Raw genomic sequence first — 24,521 nt, forward strand, 5'->3', positions numbered from 1 at the left:
TTTCTCATTTGCTACACAATGCATTTCTCAAACAGTACAGTAAATATTATTCACGGAAACAAAACAATTATTGATTGACTGACTGACTGATTGATCGATTGGTTTAGGTACACAATAAGACAATCGGTGACTGTAACCCAGCCTGTGGTCACACAGTCCCTGATCTGAAGCACTATACAGACTACACCCTGACCGTGACCACTCTGGGCTGTGGGAAAACCAGCACCGTCCAAAGCCTCACCTGCAAGACTGGCATTACTGGTATGTGACAGAAACATAGTTCAATTGCAATGTAGGCGCACATTGGGTGGAATATGATGGAACAACTTAATTACCCTCACAATTTGAAAATGTACAGTATGCTTCTCATACAATTACATTGACAATATTCGAAATGTTATGTGCTCTACATGGATTTTCTTTACCTGTACAGTATGTGTTGCCCATGTACAGATGTAGGGTCTTAAATTAGAGCCAGTTTTCTTACGGCAGGAAAGTAGTCCTGCAGCAACAGGAAATGTGAATTGTGTGAATTATAATTAATGGACATTTTTTTAGGGGTTGATCTATTTATTTGTAACAGAAAATCTCATTTTAAAGTGGAAATTAAATACTTCAGAAGCCTTTTTAAAACCTCAAATACGCCCCCCTTTGCCCTCAGAACGGCCTAAATTTGACAGGGAATGGACTCTACAAGGTATCCAAAGTGTTCCACAGGGATGCTGGCCCATGTGGACTCTAATGCTTCCCACAGTTGTCAAGTCGACTGGATGTCCATGGACCATTCTTGACCCACACGGGAAACTGTTGCGTGTGAAAAACCCAGCAGCATTGCAGTTCTTGACACAAACTGCTGCGCATGGCACCTATTACCATACTCCGTTCAAAGGCACTTCAATCTTTTGCCTTGCCTATTCACCCTCTGAATGGAACACACACACAATCCATGTCTCAAGGCTTAGAAATCCTTCTTTAACCGGTCTCCTCTGCTTCATCTACATGGATTAAAGTGGATTTAACAAGTGACATCAATCAGGGGTCATAGCTTTCCCCTGGATTCACCTGTTCAGTCTATGTCATGGAAAGAGCACGTTTTGTATACTCAGTGTGTACTTCAAGTTTAAAAGTTCTCCCGGCGAGAGGGTGATCAAATTAAGATCCTACATATGTATTGAAGTAATATGTACGCTCGTAAACACAATCCTTTCAGGATGTAACTAGAACCGCTGTAAGAATTGATGTCCCATTTCTTCCTCCTCTCTTCCATTTCTCCAGTCCCTCCTATCCCGGCCGACTTCGAGTCCCTAGTCAGTGTCACAGCGAAGGATCACAACTCCTTCTCTGTGCAGCTGACCCCCAGCCTCCTGGACAGCACCAATGGACCAATCAAACACTACGGCGTGTTGGTGACCTCAGATGTCAACAGTGGGTCCCCTTTATTCTCGTATTGGTTAAGATTGGTTTATGATTGATTTGTAGATTGGCCAGTTTTGGTTTTGGGTATAAAAAAAGACATGCAAAGTATACACTTGGGTTAATTTAACTGAGAGAATTCTGAGTCAACATATTCAAGATGATTTATCTCAAAATATGTTGTGTCTTGGTCCAAACAATTTGACTATATTTTCGTAATCGGTGATCTTTACCGTACTCGTGTGTGTGGCGTTTTACTTGCAGATGTAGATCAGTCTAACTCCTCGCAGTACTTAGTGATGACTTATCAAGACTGGGAAGCAGGCTCTACTACTGCATACCTGGCTACGGTCAAAGACAACACTAACAACAGCCGGAGGAGGAAACGTGCAGCAAACATTGACATTTACATAGGGGACAAAACCTCATGGAAGGGCTATACCAATGGCCAACTCAAGGCCAAACGAGAGTACAGGTATGAACACAACACAGGCGGTATGTGTGGGAGGGATGGAACTTACAATTCAGCTTGCACTAATCAACTACTGATGTAAACTATGAACTAAAATGTCAAATGTTTAGCATTTTTCTTTGTCTTCACAGTTATGCCATTGTTTTATTCACTGAAATGGTGGTAGAGCAGAATGGGCTTCTGAACGTCGGTTCGTCGCTCGTCATGATAACGCCGTTTAACTCAAATTCATTGTACCTCCCTCAGGACCCAGGTAGCTATTGCACCTTTACACTGTGTTAACGGTTTGAACCACAGCTATGAGCTGTTGCGTCTTACAATGATCAAAGGCACGATGGATGTCTTCGTAATATATGGCGTTCACACAGCGTTCTCTTCGGTCATTCTCATGTAGGGGTCACCAGTGTGGTTGTCGGGGTAACGCTTGGAGTTTTTGTCCTCCTCTCCATCATTACTGCCGGCTTCATCATCTACTGGAGGAGGTGAGAGATCGTAACATATGCCATTTAGCAGACTCTTTCATTCAAAGCGACTTGCTGTCATGCGCACATACATTTGACTTATGGGTGGCCTCGTTGAATCGAACCCACAATCGTGGTGTTGCAAGCGCCATGCTCTACCAACCGAGCCATACAGGATCATCATCCTAATCATCATCGTGTTCATCATCACACGATAACTTAGATGAGTTTTTGAAACGTTTTTGGATGGCCATATGATTTGTGTATGCCTTTGTTTTCACAGACAAAACAAGAAGGACTCTTCAGACATCCAGATTCACTCAATGAGGTTTTTATGATGATCCTTCACTTGTTTCTGATCCATTTCAGTTTGAAATTGAATGCATCCGCCTTTTCCTGTAGTCCACGATCAGCTCCTTTGTCTTACTCACATTGAGGGAGAGGTTGTTTTCCCTATAGGCTGTCTCGTAGTCGGTGATCAGGTCAACCACTGTAGTGTTGTCAGCAAATTTAATGATGGTGTTGGAGTCGTGTTTGGCCACGCAGTCGTGGGAGAACAGGGAGTACAGGAGGGGACTAAGCTCACACCCCTGAGGGGCCCCAGTGTTGAGGATCAGCGTGGCAGACGTGTTGTTGCCTACCCTTACCACCTGGGGGCGGCTGGCCAGGAAGTCCAGGATCCAGTAGCAGAGGGAGGTGTTTAGTCCCAGGGTCTTTAGCTTAGTGATGAGCTTTGTGGGCACTATGGTGTTGAACGCTGAGCTGTAGTCAATGAACAGCATTCTCACATAGGTGTTCCTTTTGTCCAGGTGGGAAAGGGTAGTGTGGAGTGCGATTGAGATTGCGTCATCTGTGGATCTGTTGGGGCAGTATGCGAATTAGAGTGGGTCTCTAAAAAGCTTCTTACAGTTCGTGGCGAGTAATTCCATTTCTGATGTCCAGAAGTTATTTTCCGTCATAGGAGATGGTAGCAGCAACGTTATCTGCAAATTAAGTGAAAACAATAAGTTACAAACAACGCAAAAAACACGAACGAAATAGCACAATTGGTTGCGAGGATGTAAAATGTCAGCCATCTTCTTCGGCGCCATCTTAACAACTTGACACAATGAATCAACAGGTAGAGTTGCACACCGTTTCTTGGTGTCACTCGTGTTTGTGTTAATGCTTGTCTCCCGCGTCTCTATTAGCAGAACCGTTGTTGTGAGGGTGGAGGACTACGAGGCTTATTACAAGAAGCAGAGAGCAGACTCCAACTGTGGTTTCGCTGAGGAGTTTGAGGTAAAATGAAAATCTATTTATTCGTTCATACACATATTTTTGATGTTCCATCGGGCATCAGTTGATGTTCTGTATTCTGTAAATATGCCTGGTTTCCTAATGTCTCCCTCTCCCTCTAGGACCTGAAGCTAGTGGGAACAGCCCAAGCAAAAACCAGCGCTTTGGCCATGGAGAACAAGTCTAAGAACCGCTACAACAATGTGCTTCCCTGTGAGTCAACCATGACCCCTGAACCCTGTCTCCATGACAACGACCCCTGTCCCCCTGCCACTGCTTACCATAGCTACCATAGCTTATCATATCTAATCCTCCATCCTCATTTCCATACAGACTAACTCCTTTGTTTATTCAATAGCTTAGCTGTTTATTCAAGCAAGCCTTTACACTAGTGGTTGAGTTTATGATGCTTTGTCTCTGGGCAGAGTGACAGGAATTCTCTTTCAGTTCTATCAATCCTCATTGCTCCTCTTTCCCACATCCCAGATGATTCCTCTAGAGTGAAACTGTCCATCCATGGAAGTCCATTTGACGACTACATCAATTCTAACTACATCCCGGTGCGTACTGACCCATCATCATCACCGCTATCATAATCAGCTTTCTCTGACTCTCTCTGATTCAGGTCTGCTTATTTCACAAAGCATGATCGATATAGCTAGATACAGTGGCTTGCAAAAGTATTCACCCCCCTTGGCATTTTTCCTATTTTGTTGCCTTACAACCTGAAATTTAAATATATTTTTGGGGGGTTTTGTATCATTTGATTTACACAACATTCCTACCACCTTTAAGATGCAAAATATGTTTAATTGTGAAACAAACAAGAAATAACACACAAAACAGAAAAGTTGAGCGTGCGTATGTATTCAAACCCCCCCAAAGTCAATACTTTTTTGAGCCACCTTTTGCAGCAATTACAGCTGCAAGTCTCTTGGGGTATGTCTCTATAAGCTTGGAACATCTAGCCACTGGGAGTTTTGCCCATTCTTAAAGGAAAAACTGCTTCAGCTCCTTCAAGTTGGATGGGTTCCGCTGGTGTACAACAATCTTTAAGTCATACCACAGATTCTCAATTGGATTGAGGTCTGGGCTTTGACTAGACCATTCCAATACATTTAAATGTTTCCGCTTAAACCACTCGAGTGTTGCTTTAGCAGTATGCTTCGGGTCATTGTCCTGCTGGAAGGTGAACCTCCGTCCCAGTCTCAAATCCCAGGAAGAGTGAAACAGGTTTGCCTCAAGAATTTCCCTGTATTTAGCTCCATTCATCATTCCTTAAATTCAGACCAGTTTCCCAGTCCCTGCCGATGAAAAACATCACCACATCATGATGCTGCCACCACCATGCTTCACTGTGGGGATGGTGTTATCGGGGTGATGAGCAGTGTTGGATTTGCACCAGACATAGCATTTTTCTTGATGGCCAAAAAGCTCAATTTTAGTCTCATCTGACCAGAGTACCTTCTTCCATATGTTTGGGGAGTCTCCCACATGCTTTTTGGTGAACACCAAATGTGTTTGCTTATTTTTTTCTTTAAGCAATGACTTTTTTTCTGGCCACTCTTCCGTAAAGCCCAACTCTGTGGAGTGTACAGCTTAAAGTGGTCCTATGGACAGATACTCCAATCTCCGCTGTGGAGCTTTGCAGCTCCTTCAGGGTAATCTTTGGTCTCTTTGTTGCATCTCTGATTAATGCCCTCCTTGCCTGGTCCGTGAGTTTTGGTGGGCGGCCCTGAATAATGGATTTAATGGTGCTCTGTGGGATGTTCAATGTTTCTGATATTTTTTTATAACCCAACCCTAATCTGTACTTCTCCCTAACTTTGTCCCTGACCTGTTTGGAAAGCTCCTTGGTCTTCATGGTGCCGCTTGCTTGGTGGTGCCCCTTGCTTAGTGATGTTGCAGACTCTGGGGCCGTTCAGAACTGGTGTAAATATACTGAGATCATGTGACACTTAGATTGCACACAGATGGACTTTATTTAACTAATGATGTGACTTCTGAAGGTAATTGGTTGCATCCGATCTTATTGAGGGGCTTCATAGCAAAGGGGATGAATACAGTGTCTTGCGAAAGTATTCGGCCCCCTTGAACTTTGCAACCTTTTGCCACATTTCAGGCTTCAAACATAAAGATATAAGACTGTATTTTCTGTGAAGAATCAACAAGTGGGACACAATCATGAAGTGGAACGACATTTATTGGATATTTCAAACTTTTTTAACAAATCAAAAACTGAAAAATTGGGCGTGCAAAATTATTCAGCCCCCTTACGTTAATACTTTGTCACGCCACCTTTTGCTGCGATTACAGCTGTAAGTCGCTTGGGGTATGTCTCTATCAGTTTTGCACATCGAGAGACTGACATTTTTTCCCATTCCTCCTTGCAAAACAGCTCGAGCTCAGTGAGGTTGGATGGAGAGCATTTGTGAACAGCAGTTTTCAGTTCTTTCCACAGATTCTCGATTGGATTCAGGTCTGGACTTTGACTTGGCCATTCTAACACCTGGATATGTTTATTTTTGAACCATTCCATTGTAGATTTTGCTTTATGTTTTGGATCATTGTCTTGTTGGAAGACAAATCTCCGTCCCAGTCTCAGGTCTTTTGCAGACTCCATCAGGTTTTCTTCCAGAATGGTCCTGTATTTGTCTCCATCCATCTTCGCATCAATTTTAACCATCTTCCCTGTCCCTGCTGAAGAAAGGAAGGCCCAAACCATGATGCTGCCACCACCATGTTTGACAGTGGGGATGGTGTGTTCAGGGTGATGAGCTGTGTTGCTTTTACGACAAACATAACGTTTTGCATTGTTGCCAAAAAGTTCAATTTTGGTTTCATCTGACCAGAGCACCTTCTTCCACATGTTTGGTGTGTCTCCCAGGTGGCTTGTGGCAAACTTTAAACGACACTTATGGATATCTTTAAGAAATGGCTTTCTTCTTGCCACTCTTCCATAAAGGCCAGATTTGTGCAGTATACGACTGATTGTTGTCCTATGGACAGAGTCTCCCACCTCAGCTGTAGATCTCTGCAGTTCATCCAGAGTGATCATGGGCCTCTTGGCTGCATCTCTGATCAGTCTTCTCCTTGTATGAGCTGAAAGTTTAGAGGGACGGCCAGGTCTTGGTAGATTTGTAGTGGTCTGATACTCCTTCCATTTCAATATTATCGCTTTCACAGTGCTCCTTGGGATGTTTAAAGCTTGGAAAATATTTTTGTATCCAAATCCGGCTTTAAACTTCTTCACAAAAGTATCTCGGACCTGCCTGGTGTGTTCCTTGTTCTTCGTGATGCTCTCTGCGCTTTTAACGGACCTCTGAGACTATCACAGTGCAGGTGCATTTATACGGAGACTTGATTACACACAGGTGGATTGTATTTATCATCATTAGTCATTTCGGTCAACATTGGATCATTCAGAGATCTTCACTGAACTTCTGGAGAGAGTTTGCTGCACTGAAAGTAAAGGGGCTGAATAATTTTGCACGCCCAATTGTTCAGTTTTTGATTTGTTTGAAAAGTTTGAAATATCCAATAAATGTCGTTCCACTTCATGATTGTGTCCCACTTGTTGTTGATTCTTCACAAAAAAATACAGTTTTATATCTTTATGTTTGAAGCCTGAAATGTGGCAAAAGGTCGCAAAGTTCAAGGGGGCCGAATACTTTCGTAAGGCACTGTATATATGCACGCACCACTTTTCCGTTTACATTTTTTTTTAAATATATTTTTTAAACAAGTTATTTTTTTCTTTTCTATTTTGTGTTTGTCCATTACATGAAATCCAAATAAAAATCAATTTAAAATACAGGTTGTAATGCAACAAAATAGGGAAAATGCCAAGGGGGATGAATACTTTTGCAAGGCACTGTAACTTATATTAACTCTCAGATATAAGTCTTTATTTTCAGGTTATAGAAGTATTTCATCTCTTATATCACATCCGTCTCACATTACCAGGATGTACAGAGTCAGAATTAAAAAATGTACGAATGTTCGATAGTGCTTGTTGTAGATGCTTACGTTCTGGGTCAATATGTCCCCACTGCCAGGGTTACAACTCCAGGAAGGAGTTTATTGCGGCCCAGGGTCCTTTGCCCGGCACTGTCAACGAGTTCTGGAGGATGATCTGGGAGAAGAATGTCCAGACTCTGGTCATGCTGACACGCTGTAACGAACAGGGACGAGTGAGTACACACGCACACGTACGCGTGCACATGCACACACATTTAGTGTGTTGGAAAGGGGATGTAAAACCACCCATGCTGCATCTGTATGCAGAATATATAGTCATCTACTCCAATGCTCCTTCTCTGGTTGAGGTTGTTTAAGCGCTCCAGGCTGCTTTTGAGTCACTGCAGACCTCTCTATATGGTGTCAAGCTAGTCTTGAATGCACCAAAAATGAAATTTAGGAATCCGCCGAAGCCGGATCTCAGCCAGAGAAGGTTAGCCCTTTCACATCTGGGGGCACCTCCATTTAAAAGGTGTCACTCTACAAATACATTGGTACCAGAAGCTGTCTACAAAGTTCACAAGGATAATTTTTTGAGAAATCTTAAACTGAATTATATATATATATTTTTTACAACAGGGCTTGTTTTCCGTTTGAGGCAAGACAGAAGCTTGTTTAAGGCATGTTTCTTTCAGTAATTGATTATGGTGTACATGCATGCAGTCTCCTCGTTGCTACAGAGACTGGACTCAGTCTAGCACGCATCTTTGCGCTTTGTCACAAATGCCAAGTCGCTCACCCACCATTGCACCTTGTATCAAATGGTGGGCTGGACCTTGCTTTACATGTGCAGACAACTACATCTGTACTGCATGTGTTCATATACAACCTATGGTTCTAATGATGAACAGAGCCTTGAGATGCTTTTGGGAAATCGGGCTCAGATCGGCTTGATGACGTGTTGCTGTGTTGATTGTACTGTACGCTTTATACTTTGTAATGTTGTACTGACTGCTGTTGCCTTCTCGGACTGGTATGGTGTCTCGATGGGAATTTCCTGGTTGAATAAAAACAAATCTAACACACACACATACACACACACACACACGACAGCACACCACCCGATTCAGGGCCGGATCGGTCTCGACGCCAGTCGTCAAGCCCAAGCTAGGACGGTGACCAAAATTAAAATATTTACACATAAATTTGCAAAAGGCATGCTCAAACATGAGTATTTACACTAACAAACACTGGCAAGCCACCAGTCCGAAAGGCTAACCTGTCCACCTCTCTCTCACTAAGTGCCAAACCCACACACCTGTGCAATCATCAATTATCAAGGGCTGCTTTCAGTACAGGGGAAAAAAATGTGTGGAACTGTACTGAACAACTAGATGAAAAAACGGAGAGCATTGTCTTCTTCTTCAAAATTGGGTTGCCTTTGGTTAGTAAATGGCTTTAAGCAATATCACTATCATGTAGTGACCACAATAAATGAATGACACACACAATTTGGTTTAGGACTCGCAGGAAGAGGTAAATCACCAATATTAGTGTTGCGCTTTCTTCAAACACAAAAAAATAAGAAAATGTACTACTTTAAAATGGGGATAGCCTCAATGGCACTGCCCATGCTGTCACAGACGCCTTAATGGCACAGATACAAAGATGAGTCCTCTATCTAACTCTATGGAAATAAGTCCTGACCCACATGTCCTCACACTAAGCTACCACAATTCATAACAGCACACCTGTCTCTTACCCACCCACCTCTCTCCGCTAAGGTCAAATGTGAGGAATACTATCCATCTGAGACCAAGCACTTTGAGAATATCACTGTGACAACCACCTCTGAGATCCCCCTAGAAGACTGGACCATCAGGGACTTTGACGTAAAAAATGTAAGTGGCTGTGATAACAGAGGAGGCTGGTGCGAAGAGCTATAGGAGGACAGGCTCCTTGTTATGGAATAAATGGAACGGTATCAAACACATCAAACATATGAAAATGTTCGACTCTGTTCCATTCATTCCCGAGTGGCGCAGCAGTCTAAGGCACTGCATCTCAGTGCTAGAGGTGTCACTACAGTCCCTGGTTCGATTTCCAGGCTGTATCACATCCAGCCGTAATTGCGAGTCCCATAGGGCGGCGCACAATTGGCCCAGCGTCGTCCAGGTCTGGCCGGTGTAGATCGTCATCGTAAATAAGAATTTGTTCTTAACTGACTTGCCTAGTTAAAATGTTTTAAATGTAAAAATGATTTTTTTTTAAAGGAATTTTAGCAGATGTTTTCTGATTCAACTACTACTCTGTTAATCGGATCCTGGAAGGGGTCATTCATTACATGTCATGCATTCCTTAGTGCTTATCGGTAAGTGTCCCTGTGTTTGTGATTGGATGACAGGTGAAGACGGTTGAGACACGCTCAGTACGTCACTTCCACTTCACAGCCTGGCCGGACCACGGCGTCCCCGAGACCACCGAGCTGCTCATCAACTTCAGACACCTGGTCCGAGAACACATGGACCAGTACTCACGCCACTCCCCCACCGTCGTCCACTGCAGGTACACACACACACACACACACACACACACACACACACACACACACACACACACACACACACACACACACACACACACACACACATACACACTGTTTATCTTAGTTAACCTCAAGAAGCGTAATTGTTTTAAAAAGTAAATTAACATTAGTTCTCTCTCCGCTCTCTCTCCTCTCTCTCTCTCCTCTCTCTCCTTCTCTCTCTCTCTCTCTCTCTCTCTCTCTCCACTCAGCGCGGGTGTGGGACGGACAGGCACCTTCATAGCCATCGACCGGCTGATCTTCCAGATAGAGAGGGAGAGTATGGTGGACGTGTACGGCACCATCCACGACCTGCGCATGCACCGGCCCCTCATGGTGCAGACAGAGGTCAGTCACTGCCCACACCGGTCTACATTTCAGCATGTTTCTGGGTTTAATACAGGCCTACTGTACAATACGTCACTGTGGTTAAAAGTGGAAGTTATGCTCCGGGTGCTTATGTGGTCACTAGGTGAAAATGTATTGACATCTGAACGGTCAAGTTGGCTTCATCCTAATTGTAGTACATTGTGTTATTGTCTTACAGGAGCAGTATGTGTTTCTAAACCAGTGTGCCATGGACATCATCCGATCCAGAACTGGAACCAACGTGGATTTAATCTACCAGAACACGGCTGCACTCACCATCTACGAGAACGTAGAACCCAGGAAGGATACATCGAAGAATGGCTACCACAACGCGTAGGCCTCTGGTCCACTCGTTCCTCTCTCTATTCCTCCCCAGTCGTCCTCCACTCCCCTCCTCCAATATCAGCCAGACAGGCCTGTAGAGACGAGCTTATAAAAGGGAAAGTTTTTTCATAGACACACTGTATTTATTGATCTAGTTTTTTGTAGTATTTATTTGGTAAACACGTTGTGGAAGTAGGAAAAATAACAAGGGAGGTAACTGTTCAGAGGAACAGACACACAATTTTCATCCAAAGACCAACAATGGAATGTGTACAATCATATTTTAGAGATGTAATTCTTATATTTCCATATTTTTATATTGCTGATACTTTGAATGTCTGCTTGCTCTCTTATTGTGATTGTTGTAGTATTGCCAATATGTTAAGAATACTTGCTCAGGTAATATATGTGAAAGGATGTGTGGTTATACTGTGTGAGATGTAAATGAATACAAAGATATATATATGTATATTAATATCAAATTAAATGCAGATCTCGTGTATTGTTAAATGGGCCCAATGTTGTGTTTGCCAGATATCTCCATCTTTAGGTAGGGATTAGCACCCAACATAACAATTATCCAACCATTTAAAAAAAGAAAAACTTTCCTCTCTTCTGAGCATTGACGTGCTCTCCCAAGAGTTTCCACTAGGTGGTGCAATTATATTTTTCTTTATGTACAATGTCTGGACAAGCACAATACACTGTTTTAGAGAAGAAGAGAACTACTCCTGGCAATAGGCCTATACAAATATGATTTAGTATTAGATACGTGAAGTCAAATGTTACACTTTCACTCCAGAGAATTTGGATATCTCAGCGAGTTTAAAACGAGGAGTTTCGTGAGAACCTTTTGTGTTTTTATGCGCTGTTCTGCGTAAAGCACTGGATGCATTTACGTTTTTACACTGCAGCTTTTTAAATTCTCCTATAGCTGTCTAAGGCTGGTCTACATATTCTTGAGGTGATCATGAGAAGTGATTGAGAAACCGCTGTGTGAGCCTGTGGCCCTCCTGACTGTTGTAACTCACTTTGTGCAATACGAAATCACCATTCAAATACGAAATCACCATTCACAAAACTTCAGTCTGTAAACTCAGCTCATCTCTCACCCTCAAAGACTCATGGGCCACGCATTAGGAAATGTTCCCCTACTGCTTGTTGTTCACCTACTGTATGTTCTATAGAAAGGGGCTCGTGTAATGCTTTGCTTAATGTCTATTGGTGATGTTTCTATCATAGGAGCAGGAAAACGTTTGCAGTCATTGGGGCGGCAGTTTTCCATGAGGCAATTTGCACTTTTTGGAAATATGTGGTTATATATATATATATATATATATACATGAATTCATAGGCCCTGTCCAGAAACAACCTCTCTACTCCCTAGATCAGAAATAATTGGATTGGTAAAAGCAACATGGTAGTGGCTCTACCGAGCTTTTCCGATAGTGATATGCTTGGTGGATTCTTCTGGTCAAAACGACACAAATATCTATAAATGGCTTGGGAATAAGGGATGTTTCTGGATATAGGTCATAGATTTACAGATCAGCTGTGGTTGAATTTAAAGCCACTCTCCTGATACTGTTGTACTGTCTTTGTGTCACAATGCACATGGCTGAATCCGCAAATACGCTTCCTCAGAGTTTTAGGACGTTTTATGGAGTGGTGTAGGAATTGTGTTACAATTGCGGTGTGACACACTCTGTGAGTCTCGCTGGTACAATGCAGAGGACGAAAAGGTTGAGGTGTTCTATTTGTATCCTTCCGTCTGTCGATCCTGGGATTAAAGATGTTGCACTCTTTTCTCTCTACAAGTGTCAGCTTCTCTGTTCCACCACATGCCCACAATGTCCATGGCGTTGACTGAGACAACGGCCCAAGCTTTTGTTCAATTAGGCCACACTAACTGGGGTCAAATACTTCAGTTAAAGGTTAATTGAAAACTAGAAACAAATTGTAACATTTGGTAAACACGGTAGTTAGTCTGCGTTGAATTCTTTGAGGTAAGCACTAGAAAGTTATTATTTTGCAAATGCCTCATGATCGTCGGCTGAAAACGGGACGAGGGTAGGACTGTTTATTGTTGAGCCTTTCACAAAGGGCCATTGTTACTTTGTTTAGAGAGAAACAGCTTTTTAAAGTCATTTTGATGGAGCAAACCGCAGTGCTCTGGGGGCCTCTAGGCCATGTTGCTGAGTCAGGGGTTAGTACAATGTGGCCACAGGTATAAAAAGAGGTTTTAAACAGGTAGGATGTCAGTTCCACATCAAGAGCAGCAGCAGCAGCACTGAAAGTCAAAATGACCTCCACCGGCATGAACATGAACAGCAAAGTATATTTTAGTGCATATATAAATATACATTTTCCTAGATTGTTAGACTAAGGGCTGTCTTGTACTCTAGTGTCAGAGCACAAGGCAACCTTAATTGCAGAAACCTGATTACTTGTGGGATTGGGCAGGGCCCAGAACATAGCAAATGTTTTTTTGTTGTACATTTGAATGGTTCATAAAAAGGATTCCTGCTTATTTTCAGATCACCTTCTACGAGGACAGGAACTTCCAGGGTCGTTCTTATGAGTGCAGCAGCGACTGCCCTGACATGTCCTCCTACCTGAGCCGCTGCCAGTCCTGCAGGGTTGAGAGCGGCTGCTTCATGGTCTACGACCGCCCCAACTACATGGGAAGCCAGTGGTTCATGAAGAGGGGAGAGTACTCTGACTATCAGCGCATGATGGGAATGAATGACATCAGATCCTGTCGCATGATCCCCATGGTAAACATTTCATGCATGATTTCATGCATGATCCCCATAACATTTCGTTTGTAGCATTTTATGCCGTTGATTTCAGAGAAACGTACACCTGTGTCCATTCCTCTATATGTCTACACTCTACGATGCTGCGTTACCCATTTTTGTCAGGAAGTTCCTGAGCTGTGCAGATTTCTCAGTAAAACATGTTGTTTCGTCACGTTACAGCACAGAGGATCTTACAGGATGAGGATCTACGAGAGGGAGAACTTCGGAGGTCAGATGCACGAGATGATGGACGACTGTGACGACATCATGGGTCGTTACCGCATGAACAACTGCATGTCCTGCAACGTGATGGACGGCCACTGGCTCATGTACGAGCAGCCCCAGTACAGAGGCAGGATGATGTACATGAGGCCTGGAGAGTACAGAAACTTCAATCAGATGAGCATGAGCTCTATGGGCATGAGGTTCATGAGCATGAGGCGTATCAATGAGTCCTGTTACTAGATATTGCTTTACTAATAATGTAAAGAAGAGAAGCCATTGAATAAAATGTATATAAAAACAACAACTCTTGCATATATCTATTTGACCCTTTAGCCAAACCCCTTGACAGGCCATACTGAAAACATGCAAATATGTCATATGTCACCTATTCTTAATGACCCAAGGAATACATAAAACACTAAACAATAATACACAAAATCCAAATGTGGTTTATTTGACTGTTCCTAAAGTCTAATTTCCAGTGTCTTTTCACAAAAAAAAATGCATAATACAATAATGATTCCAGTGTCTGCGAAACAAAAGTTTAAAGGTCACTTTCGTTACCCCGGTTCTCTGATAATATGAGTGAGACGTATCACATATGGGGATTCGCTGAGGGCGGCTCACTATGAAGAACTAATCACAGGAGGCAGACAGGTCAAGTGGCGAATGAGATGAGCCCTCCCTCCTTATAAGGCGCCACTCGTCCCCGCCCTCTGGTCAATCTCAAGCATGCCTCGATTCCTCGCGAGCAGAGAAATGCGGTGATGTGTCTCAGTCATTATCAGAGAACCCGTGGTGACAAAAGTAACCTTAAGTTCTCTTTCGAATACTAATGTTGACCTATCACATGTGGGGAAATCTTTGCCAACTCCCATATCTCAGAGAGGCTCTCCCAGAACCCAGGGTAATCCCAACTGCATTACCCCGCAGAGGCTCCGACACTGAGGATAGAATGCGCTAACGAAGGTGCAGCGATTCCATTCAGTAAAACCTCATAAACATGAGGGGCGGCCCGACATGTCACATTGCAAATCTCCTACAAAATGAGATGTCTGTGAAAAGTTCCCAAGAGGTAGCCAATACCTCTCTCTGGTAAAAAAATCAGCCCACTGTAAACCCACTTGCTATTATCAGTAAATATAAAAGCCTCCACTATCCAAAGGAAGGCAGGGAAAAACAGAGGCAGAAATGGAGTCAGGAAAAAGAAACACGATCGACAGGAGCTGAGGCACTATGTTCAGCAGCGGTAAGGTCGTGAGAACGATTAGGTAGAAAGAGAGGATTCTAGAGGTGCTGAGGGAGAGCTTCAGGAGCCCGTAGTAATTCTTCTGCAAGGAAGAGAGGTGAGAATGACCAGTGTTGTACTTATTTGATGGGGTTTAACGGCGGTTGGCACCAATTGTTAATGGTGCATTACCGCCACCAGCTGGATGGGGTATTGAATAAGAAACAAAAAAAAACGACACCATACAAAATACAAAATGAAACACGCCACTTCTTCAATCACAGTCCACTCCAAAATACAACCCTCCACAGGCTCAGGGGCCTGCGACGGCGGGAATATTCACCGGACGGATTTCCCGAAGACCCCCCAAGAACGTTCAGCTGCATTCACAATGATTCCAATTTTCCTAGACTTCTTCCCTGCCTTGTGCTGTACTGTTTATGACCATTGCAATAAATAATACAAAGTCCACCTTTTTAACATGTAACATTTCACGATCCCTCGGTTGATGAGAAGCCTTCACTGGTGGCGGTGGCTCTACTGTTTCTTCCCCGACACTCACTCCTTCCACTCTTCTCACATCCTCAAGATAGGAGACACGCTGGACACTCCTTACTCTGGAAACCTCATTCTCCCTCACCCTAACGGGGCATTCCAGGAATCCGGGGGCTCATGTTCACCTCTGCAGTTGCCGCATTTCACTTCACCTGGCATACAGTACTCTTCCCTTCTGCACACACTTGACCAAATCGTTTACATTTATGACACAACAAGGGATCTCATTAATCCTAACTTTATATGAGAAGGGAGAGACTCCTCATCAAAGAAAAGTAGCCTGGGTGAAGTGAATGTCTTTTCTCCGTCCACCATACAGGTCAGTCGACGGGCACCAACCACTCCATCGATGTCGTCGGCAATATCCTCTGCCTTTATTTCTTGCTCCACCGCAGAAATAACCCCCTTGGTAGGCGCCCTGCTACGAGAATCTGTTTTAGTCTTAAAACACGTTCCGTGGGCACACAAAGAAAATCGAAATACAACCAGTCCCTGTGACTCTCGCCACACGTTCCTCCAACACATTCCAGATTTTCCTCGAGACGTTAAATGGATTTCCCAAGTAGCGTTGACCTAAAACTCTCAATCGGACTAACAACTGGTCTAGGGATTTCCTATTTTACACAACTTTTACATCTCTTGCGTCCCATCTTCTTTGCCACAGTCACCCACTCATTCTCACTTTCTGTGCTATTAGCTTCACCCGACTCACTAGCCGTTTCAAACAAAACCTCAGTTTCCGCCATCTTCTCCGCGCTTCCTCTCCCCTCTCTTTCTTCTTCTCGTTCTTACACCGGGCGTCTCGTCGGCATCCTTCACACACCAGATTGACCGGTGGCCAGCGAGTTGCGCTTTATGAAGGAGGGGAGGGCTCACCTGTATAAAACATGAAAGAGCGGAAGGAGATCTGAGGGATGAAAGTATCATTGAAGTAGACCGTAGAGGTTATCTTGCATTTAGACACTATGCTCTTCGCTGGCAGGGAGAAAGGCACGCTGTTGATACTTAAAAGGACTACTGTTCTCTTGGAAATAATACTGTAACTTGCTATTCTAATGAGTTGAAAATCAGAATACAGACATGCTACTGGCCGACCTTTTCACAATGCTCTACGGCTTGAGGACCTCCGGAGATGTGTACATGGAAAGATACAACGATAGGGAATATGAAGAAGGGTTGCAATGACACAACATGCCAAGTTAACACTCAGAAGGCGCACACCTTAGTGCTTCTACTAACCGTTCTAGAGTAGCAATTTATTTCTACATATTACTCTGATATTGACTGGAGCTTGTAATGCAAGTATTACGGTTTCAGTGCATTTTTCTCATTCAAAGTCATTCAGCGACCAGAACTTGATTTTAGATACCATTGGAATGGACAAGACCTTACACTCTAATACAGAGATGAACGCAACTCCCTATGTTACAATTACTACTTTAAGGTGGCGTTTGTTCAGCTGCACTTACTATGTGAGTGTTTGAATACTTTAAAAATCACATTATTAATCAGCAGAGTATTTTCAGACTGGGGGCACCTTTCTTAAAAGGTGGCAAATTCATAAAACATCTGTAAAAAAAACCTTGTTGAGTGTCATATCTTACACACGATGTCCCAAAAATATCATATTACAATAATAACACTTACAATGTACAAATGAGTTATTCCTGTCCTATAAACACGTAACAAAGAAGAAGAAGAAAACATATCTACAAGATAATAACACAGACCAAAGGCATTGATTTGTTTTTTTGATGTTTCTGCCTCTGTGGGCATACACAGCTGGGCACTTAGTCTTACTGATTCATGAGGTCAGCGTCACATCGTGGCACATCTGGTGACAGAAAAGTCTTCAATCCCAACCTGCTGTCTGATGCCGCCTGCACTGAATAACTACAGACAGCGCCACTTGGTGGCCGTGCTGTGAAGTGCATCGTTTTGTTTTTCCAACTCACTGCTGCATACTGGGACATGTAGTTTCACGCTGTCCTGTGGGATTTAGTCCAACACTTTCTTCCCTTTTTCCCTTGGGCAGGCAACTGTCTGTGGGCAGGCAACTGATCTTCATATGAGTTTAGGGGTCCTGTGGCCTACTGGAATGGGTCATAGTGACCCTTGAATCCCACATAGGGTATTAGCGCAGTAGCCCTTCTTCCTTGGTTGTCTACCTGGAATTCCATCCAGGTCAGATTGAGGTTTCGTTGCTACCACTGTTGAGAGAGACAGAGAGAGTTTTTAAAGTCAGAAAGTGATTGACATATTATCCAACATATCTGATAGACATGCAACATGGCTGCCAGTATCTCGTGACCACTCACTCTGAGTCTGAGTCTTGGGCGTATTGAACCCCGTTGACACCATTGACCAATGGCGACATTGTCGTCCTCGTCGTTGTCATGACAAACCCGTTGCGCAGGTCCTGTGGAGACAACGGAGGGCATGGAGGCACGGGTGGGCGAGGTGGGGGTTTGACGAGGACCCGGTTTCCCCCGTTCACAGCGCAAAGACGAGGGGAGACGGGAGATGGGGGGACGGGGACTGGGGTAGTTCTGGGGGAGATGGTGGGGGGGTTGTAGTCACTCAATTTTTCCCGCAGGCGATTCTTCATGTTCTTGTCAGTCAGCGGGGGAGGGTAAGTGATCTTGTTTTTCAGAATGCCTGACAGAGGATGCAAACACGCGCACACAAAGGGTGAGTGTACAGACCACAGTCAGTCATGCAAGTAAACACACACAGAGGCACACACACACACACACACACACGCACACAACTTATTTGGATAGCAAAACATAACACAGAACGTTGACATGGTGATTCAGTCGCACAATTAATTTGATTTGGAACATTCTTGAAAAAGATCAATTATAAAGGGCCTGAATGGTCAGATCGGAGTCTGTCTCTCTCTCTCTCACCCCTTCTCTTCTCTGTCTGGTTGCTGTCAGGTGAGCTGGGAGGGGCGCTACTGTTCTGGGAGGGTGACTCCCCATTGCCTTTTCTGTCCTGGTGGAGCTTCACGTTGACCTTGGTCTCCATACGCAGCGTCTCCAACCCGCAGGGCTCCTCGCTCTCACTGACTGTCGGCGGCTCAACTGGCCGGTGAGGCTTCGTGTGATTGGCCGCCGTATCCACTACAAAAGTATCAAAATAAACAGTTTATATGAGATTCGCCTAAAAATGAATCTGAGATTTTGTCATTTAGTTCTATTGAAATCCATTTGTGTGTGTGTGTGTGTTTGAACTTGAGTCCCGTTACCTTTGGGTGTACTGTGCTGGGGCGGTCTCTCGTTGTTCCACCTATGTTTGCGGCTCCCTCTGTCATCATCACTGTCTGAGGAGTGGGACGAGGCGTAGGAGCTACTGTGCTCATCCACCGAGAGCTCGCTGTCCGAGTCCGAATCTGTCACCATGGAAACACACATGCTATTACTTACTATCGGACATCTGAAATGTAGGCCCAAGCAGCCAATGGCATGACAAGTATCAGGATCAGACTAAAACAGATGACATGCAGTTTGTGCATAAGACTCGTACTATCTTTCTTGGAACGCTTGCGGATGAAGATGGAGGAGTCTCCCTCTCCACTGCAACTCTTTTTGGCTGAGCGGGAGGATGTAGTATGCTTTTGCTCCGAGCCATTCCTGTAGGAAGAAAGAAACATGATGAGTACAGAAATAATCATTTGAACATGAACAACAATTTCGTTCCAGTCGAACTAGGGTTGCAACATTCCGGTAACCTTCCCAAAATTCCCAGGTTTTCCCGAAATACTGGTTGGAACATTCCATAAGCAGGAAATCCAGAATCCTCCAATAGGGCTTTCTTGGAAAGCCGGGAATTTTGGAAGGTTACTGGAGTTTTGCAGCCCAGTGAGTTACCTGGCCTGGCTGCTGCTGAGGCTGTGGGCTGATCTGACCGTGCTTTCCAGAGAGGCAGTGGACTCTCCAATGGCCGTGCGGTAGAAACCCTCCTCCTCCGTGAACGAGTACTTACCGTTTAAAGAACGCTGGGGGCATCAAAAAGGTAGAATGTGGGTTGAATCGTCACCATCAGCAGCATCAGGTAATGTTTATGTGATCCCCTTTATGATGAATATCTAGTATTTATCCCCATAAGATCAAAGGGCCCGTGGCTGGGTTTCTACTGAGCTAACATATGGAATTGTTTTAAGAAGGTCACACCAAGGTCATACCATTTAGAAATGTAGGACCCCTGTAAGTATGAAAGAATGATCATCAAAAAAATTGTTGCCCTGAGAAAAGCCTCAATTCATCGGGGGAAGGACCATACAAGGTGTTGAAATCGTTCCACAGGGATGCTGGCCCATGTTGACTCCAATTCTTCCCACAGTTCTGTCAAGTTGGCTGGATGTCCATTGGGTGGTGGACCATTCTTGAGACACACAGGAAACTGTTGTTGAGTGTGAAAAAACACACCAGGGTTGCAGTTCTGGAAACAAACCGGTGTGCCTGGCACCTACTCCTGTAACATACCCCGTTCAAAAGGCACTTAAATCTTGTCTTGACCATTCACCCTCTGAAAGGCACACATTCACAATCCATTTCTCAATTGTCCCAAGGCATAAAAATCCTTCTTTAACGTGTCTCCTACCCTTCATCTACACTGATTGAAAGTGACATCAATAAGGGACCATAGCTTCAAATTGGATTCACCTGATGTCATGGCAAGAGCAGGTTTCCTTAATGTTTTGTACACTCAGTGTATGCTTCCAATCATTTTTCAAACTGATACTGGGCTACCTTCAGACGAGTCTTGTGAGGCTTGTGGGCGCCCTAGAGAAAAACAACCGACCGGTCTGTTTTCATGGAAGTCTCACCTTTCGATATTAGGGAAAGGTGTATTATGCTAATTAGATGATCGACTCCAGGGGATTTGAATGTAGACAGGTTTAGTACACTTAGATATTGACTGATGTGTACATACTGTGAGTAAAGTGGTGCGGGTGGCAGTAGAATCTTCCACGATGGACTTCTTCCCTGTCAGGACGTTCTTCAGGTTGATCCTCACCTCCTTGTTGAAAATACAGAGGAAGAAGAAGATGCACACACCCTGAGAGAGAGAGAGAGAGAGAGAGAGAGAGAGAGAGAGAGAGAGAGAGAGAGAGAGAGAGAGTGCAAGAGAGAGCGCAAGAGCGAGAGAATTGCATGTCAGATAAACAGAGCCAATGTATTTCAGGGATTTTGAAGTACTTTTTTATGACAAGGCAAAAAGACAAATACCTGGAGGCAGCTGAAGATGGCAAAGAGGTAGTGGAAGGAGAGTACATCACTATTGACTGCCATGAGGCCCAGGACCCAGGTAGCACTGATGAGCAACAGGAGGACGAAGGCTATGCGTAGAGAACAGCTGGAGAGGAGAGGTTGTTATTTTTGAATGGAATCCAGCCGACACGTTGTGCCAACTATTATCTAAACCCTATCCTGTTTCGAAGTACTCACATTGCTCCAGACTTCTCAAATGTCCACTGTTTCTTTCCGCACGAGGCCTTGGCGGCCAGGAAGAATAAAGTCATGTTGACCTAAGGGAGATACATGAGATGGAGATGAATAACAGCCATAACCAATACAGTCTAGTACAACAAATAAAGAGTGGCCGAAACACACACTCACCAGTACTATGATAGCGATGGGCCCAGCGATGCTCCAGATGAGTGTGTCGTGGACAGAAAGCCAACAGAAGTCTGGGTTACCATAACCCTGAGGATCCAACCCTACTGCCAGGCCTACAAGAGAGGAAACCACATACAGTTAGTCAATTCCTTTTGAATTCCTGTCAATTCAGAAACTACACTGAAATTCCAATTCCCTTCAATGCTTTTCAAATAGAAAAATGTGGGATTCCAATTTGGTTTAGTTTCCGAATTGACAGGAATTTGGGGGGGAATTGACCCCATCCCTGGCTTGAAGAGTACAGTGCCTTCAGAAAGTATTCATACCCCTTGACTTATTCCACATTGTGTTGTGTTATAGATTTTACACACAACACCCCACAAAGACAGTAAAAACATATTTTCATACATTTTTGTAGATTTATCAATCAATGTTAGAATTATCAAGGATTATAGCTGGGTGTCTTTCTGGGTAAGTCTCTAAGAGATTTCCACACCTGGATTGTACAATATTTGCAAAAAATTCTTCAACTTCTGTCAGGTTGATCATTGTTAGACAGCCATTTTCAAGTCTTGCCATAGATTTTCAAGCCGATTTAAGTAAACTGTAACTAGACCACTCAGGAACATTCAATGTCATCTTGGTAAGCAACTCCAGTGTAGATGTGGCCTTGTGTTTTAGGTTATTGTCCTGCTGAAAGATGAATTTCTCTCCCAGTGTCTGTTGGAAAGCAGACTGAACCAGGTTTTCCTCTAGGATTTGGTCTGTGCTTAGCTCTATTCCGTTTCTTTTTATCCTAAAAAACTCCCTAGTCCTTGCCAATGACAAGCATGCCCATAACATGATGCAGCCACCACCATGCTTGAAAATATGTAGAGTGGAACGTTGTGTTGGATTTGCCCCAAACATAACACTTTGTGTTCAGGACATAAAGATGATTCCTTTGTTACATTTTTGTCCGTTTTACTTTAGTACCTTATTGCAAACAGGATGCATACATTGGAATATTTGTTATTCTGTAGAGGCTTCATTTTCACTCTGTCATTTAGTTTAGTTAGTATTGTGGAGTAACTACAATGTTGTTGATCCATCCCCAGTTTTCTCCTATCACAGCGATTGAACTGTAACTGTTTTAAATTCACCATTGGCCTCATGGTGACATCCCTGAGCGGTTGTCATCTTCTACGGCAACTGAGTTAGGAAGGACGCCTGTATCTTTGCTGTGACTGGATTTATTGATAGTGTAATTCATAACTTAACCATGTTCAAATGGGAATTTCAATGTCTGTTTTTTTTAATAGATTTTTTTTTCAATCTACCATTAGGTTCCCTTTGTGAGGCATTTGAAGTCCTCCCTGGTCTTTGTGGTTGAATCTCTGTTTGAAATTCCCTTCTCAACTGAGGGACCTCATATAATTGTTATCTGGAGTACAGAGATGAGGTAGTCATTCAAAAATCATGTTAAACTTATTCTGTGACTAGTTAAGCACATTTTTACTCCCGAACTAAGTTAGGCTTGCCATAACAAAGGGGTTGAATACTTATTGTCTCTCAAGACATTTCAGGCTTTCATTTTTAATTCATTTGTAAAAAAATGTCTAATAAAACATAATTCCACTTTCCACTTTCCACTTTCCACTTTGACGTTATGGGGTATTGTGTGTAGGCCAGTGACACAAAATCTCAATGTAACCCATTTTAAATTCAGGCTGTGACACAACAACATGTGGAAAAAGTACAGGGCGTGGTTACGTTTTCTCCATGCATCTGTGTCCCCCTCTGTCTTTGTGTGCATAAAATGAGCGGGAATGTATTTGTTTGCATGCATGTCTGTGTGTCTGTCTGTGTGTGTGTGTCGGTGGGGAGTGTGTGTGAGAGAGAGAGTGTGTGCGTCTCACTCACTGGTGATAATGGCAGGAATGCCCCAGCCAATGGCATAGTAGAATCTCATGTGGCCATGGTTGATGTTGCGGACCTCAGTCAGCATGCGGTAGATGTGAAGTCCCTCCACGAACATCCAGGCAAATGTACACATGTAGGAGTAGTGCAGCAGGATGGCTACCACTGTACACGTGAACTGAGGGACAGAGAGGTTGGGAAAGATGATTAAAGCCCCCGTTTTAAAAGAAATCTGTGCCAAATGTCTGTTGGGCCCTCTGTGAAATAAGTCGGGTTCAGTAACTTCCAATCTATAACAACAGAACACAATGCGATCGATAAGGCCAACTCCACACATTGCCAGACAGAAACAGAACTATTATTATCCAAGATAAAGCCACTAAGATGATCAGGCACAGCCAATACAGTCACAACTCACTAGCATTAAAGGACAAATGCATTTCAAAGTTGTGGAGGGGAGAGGAGACCCAAAGCTAGCTCTGTAGCCTTCCTCTTGGAGTTCCCCCCCACACAATGCTGTAAACCAATATATTTACAGTAGAGACTACGTTTTATCCTGCAGGTATATCAATAAGTGGAGAGTCTATAATAAAGAAATAAGACAAAGAGAGAGTGTTTTTGGGGTGTGCCTCAGGGTCACGTGCTAGGCCCTCACCACATTCTCAGTCTGGTTGATTCCGAAGAGGAAGATGAGCTTAGAGAGGAAGATGGACACCACCAGGTTTTTGTGGATGCTGTGTAGGTTGGAGCGGAGCTTCCGGAGGATGGCCAGGAGGAGGAAGGTGATGAGGAGGGCCAATAGCGATGCTGACACAGTGGTGTAGGTGATGATCTTTAGGGGTAGGACCTCCCCATGCTGAGGAGGTAAACACAGAATAGGAGGTCAGATCAAATAATTCAAGTTATAAAATAATAACATTAAAGCTGACCTAGTGTGTGGGGTAGAGGGCTCAGGGCAGTACCTCTCTTTTGGAGATGTCCATGAGCACAGCAGAGCTGGACATGTGACTGCACTGGCAGCTGATGTGAGTGCTGTTCCTGAACACCAGCTCACACCCCTTGGCAGACCAGCCTCCCGTTCCTTGAACACTGGACACAAAATAGAGATTGTTGGGTGTGATTTTTTTTCTCATTTTTTCAACAGAATCTAGCTAAACTCCATTGTAAACCTATGGTACAGTGGTTGTTCCAGTAAAAGTTGCGTTGTACTGCAGGACACCCTGCGAGCTTTCATTGTCATCCATTGTTGCCATTAATGCGAGTTAGTGCTAGTTTGACCACCAGGGGGAATCTTTGAGAAGCATTTAACAGTATTTAATGTTGGC

The 24,521-nt window shown here is 43.7% G+C and overlaps 3 protein-coding genes across 6 annotated transcripts in view; 2 read left to right on the top strand and 1 right to left on the bottom strand.

The window, feature by feature from the left end:
* ptprja (protein tyrosine phosphatase receptor type Ja) overlaps positions 1-12,666 on the top strand; it is a 64,649-nt gene extending 51,983 nt beyond the window's left edge. For 2 of the 3 annotated variants that reach the window (XM_035790680.2, XM_035790682.2), the window contains 14 exons: positions 108-261; positions 1,276-1,425; positions 1,678-1,888; positions 2,017-2,138; positions 2,280-2,367; positions 2,630-2,674; positions 3,537-3,627; positions 3,747-3,837; positions 4,111-4,184; positions 7,683-7,817; positions 9,369-9,485; positions 9,989-10,149; positions 10,381-10,516; positions 10,716-12,666. In XM_035790680.2, the coding sequence (XP_035646573.1) occupies positions 108-261; positions 1,276-1,425; positions 1,678-1,888; positions 2,017-2,138; positions 2,280-2,367; positions 2,630-2,674; positions 3,537-3,627; positions 3,747-3,837; positions 4,111-4,184; positions 7,683-7,817; positions 9,369-9,485; positions 9,989-10,149; positions 10,381-10,516; positions 10,716-10,874 (1,734 nt within the window). In that variant the 3' untranslated portion in view covers positions 10,875-12,666. The remainder of the gene's footprint in view (positions 1-107; positions 262-1,275; positions 1,426-1,677; positions 1,889-2,016; positions 2,139-2,279; positions 2,368-2,629; positions 2,675-3,536; positions 3,628-3,746; positions 3,838-4,110; positions 4,185-7,682; positions 7,818-9,368; positions 9,486-9,988; positions 10,150-10,380; positions 10,517-10,715) is intronic. The other variant, XM_035790681.2, reaches the window with a different exon arrangement.
* A 434-nt stretch (positions 12,667-13,100) lies between these two features.
* LOC118396452 (gamma-crystallin M2-like) lies at positions 13,101-14,191 on the top strand. The gene is made up of 3 exons (XM_035790683.2): positions 13,101-13,196; positions 13,399-13,638; positions 13,843-14,191. The coding sequence occupies exons 1-3, from the start codon at positions 13,164-13,166 to the stop codon at positions 14,125-14,127; spliced, it is 558 nt and encodes a 185-aa protein (XP_035646576.1). The 5' UTR covers positions 13,101-13,163; the 3' UTR covers positions 14,128-14,191.
* A 2,716-nt stretch (positions 14,192-16,907) lies between these two features.
* The window catches only part of LOC118396217 (cadherin EGF LAG seven-pass G-type receptor 1-like), an 80,314-nt gene continuing 72,700 nt past the window's right edge, over positions 16,908-24,521 (bottom strand). Inside the window, exons 23-35 of one of the 2 annotated variants that reach the window (XM_052465494.1) lie at positions 24,159-24,285; positions 23,852-24,052; positions 23,200-23,374; positions 21,298-21,410; positions 21,127-21,206; positions 20,908-21,034; positions 20,612-20,737; positions 19,546-19,673; positions 19,202-19,308; positions 18,924-19,067; positions 18,583-18,798; positions 17,989-18,328; positions 16,908-17,880 (exon numbers count right to left, since the gene is read on the bottom strand). In XM_052465494.1, the coding sequence (XP_052321454.1) occupies positions 17,856-17,880; positions 17,989-18,328; positions 18,583-18,798; positions 18,924-19,067; positions 19,202-19,308; positions 19,546-19,673; positions 20,612-20,737; positions 20,908-21,034; positions 21,127-21,206; positions 21,298-21,410; positions 23,200-23,374; positions 23,852-24,052; positions 24,159-24,285 (1,909 nt within the window). In that variant the 3' untranslated portion in view covers positions 16,908-17,855. Of the gene's footprint in view, positions 17,881-17,988; positions 18,329-18,582; positions 18,799-18,923; positions 19,068-19,201; positions 19,309-19,545; positions 20,150-20,611; positions 20,738-20,907; positions 21,035-21,126; positions 21,207-21,297; positions 21,411-23,199; positions 23,375-23,851; positions 24,053-24,158; positions 24,286-24,521 lie in introns of those variants that run through there. The other variant, XR_008066264.1, reaches the window with a different exon arrangement.

The sequence above is a fragment of the Oncorhynchus keta genome, chromosome 17 (assembly GCF_023373465.1).
Source record: "Oncorhynchus keta strain PuntledgeMale-10-30-2019 chromosome 17, Oket_V2, whole genome shotgun sequence".
In the NCBI taxonomy this organism is placed as follows: domain Eukaryota; kingdom Metazoa; phylum Chordata; class Actinopteri; order Salmoniformes; family Salmonidae; genus Oncorhynchus; species Oncorhynchus keta.

What these genes read in the sequence shown, in the direction of transcription:
- LOC118396452 (XM_035790683.2), top strand. Translation starts at nt 13,164, where the DNA reads ATGACCTCCACCGGCATGAACATGAACAGCAAA. An exon ending in GCATGAACATGAACAGCAAA is followed by an intron (nt 13,197 to 13,398) that starts GTATATTTTAGT and finishes GCTTATTTTCAG; the next exon opens with ATCACCTTCTACGAGGACAG. An exon ending in CCTGTCGCATGATCCCCATG is followed by an intron (nt 13,639 to 13,842) that starts GTAAACATTTCA and finishes GTCACGTTACAG; the next exon opens with CACAGAGGATCTTACAGGAT.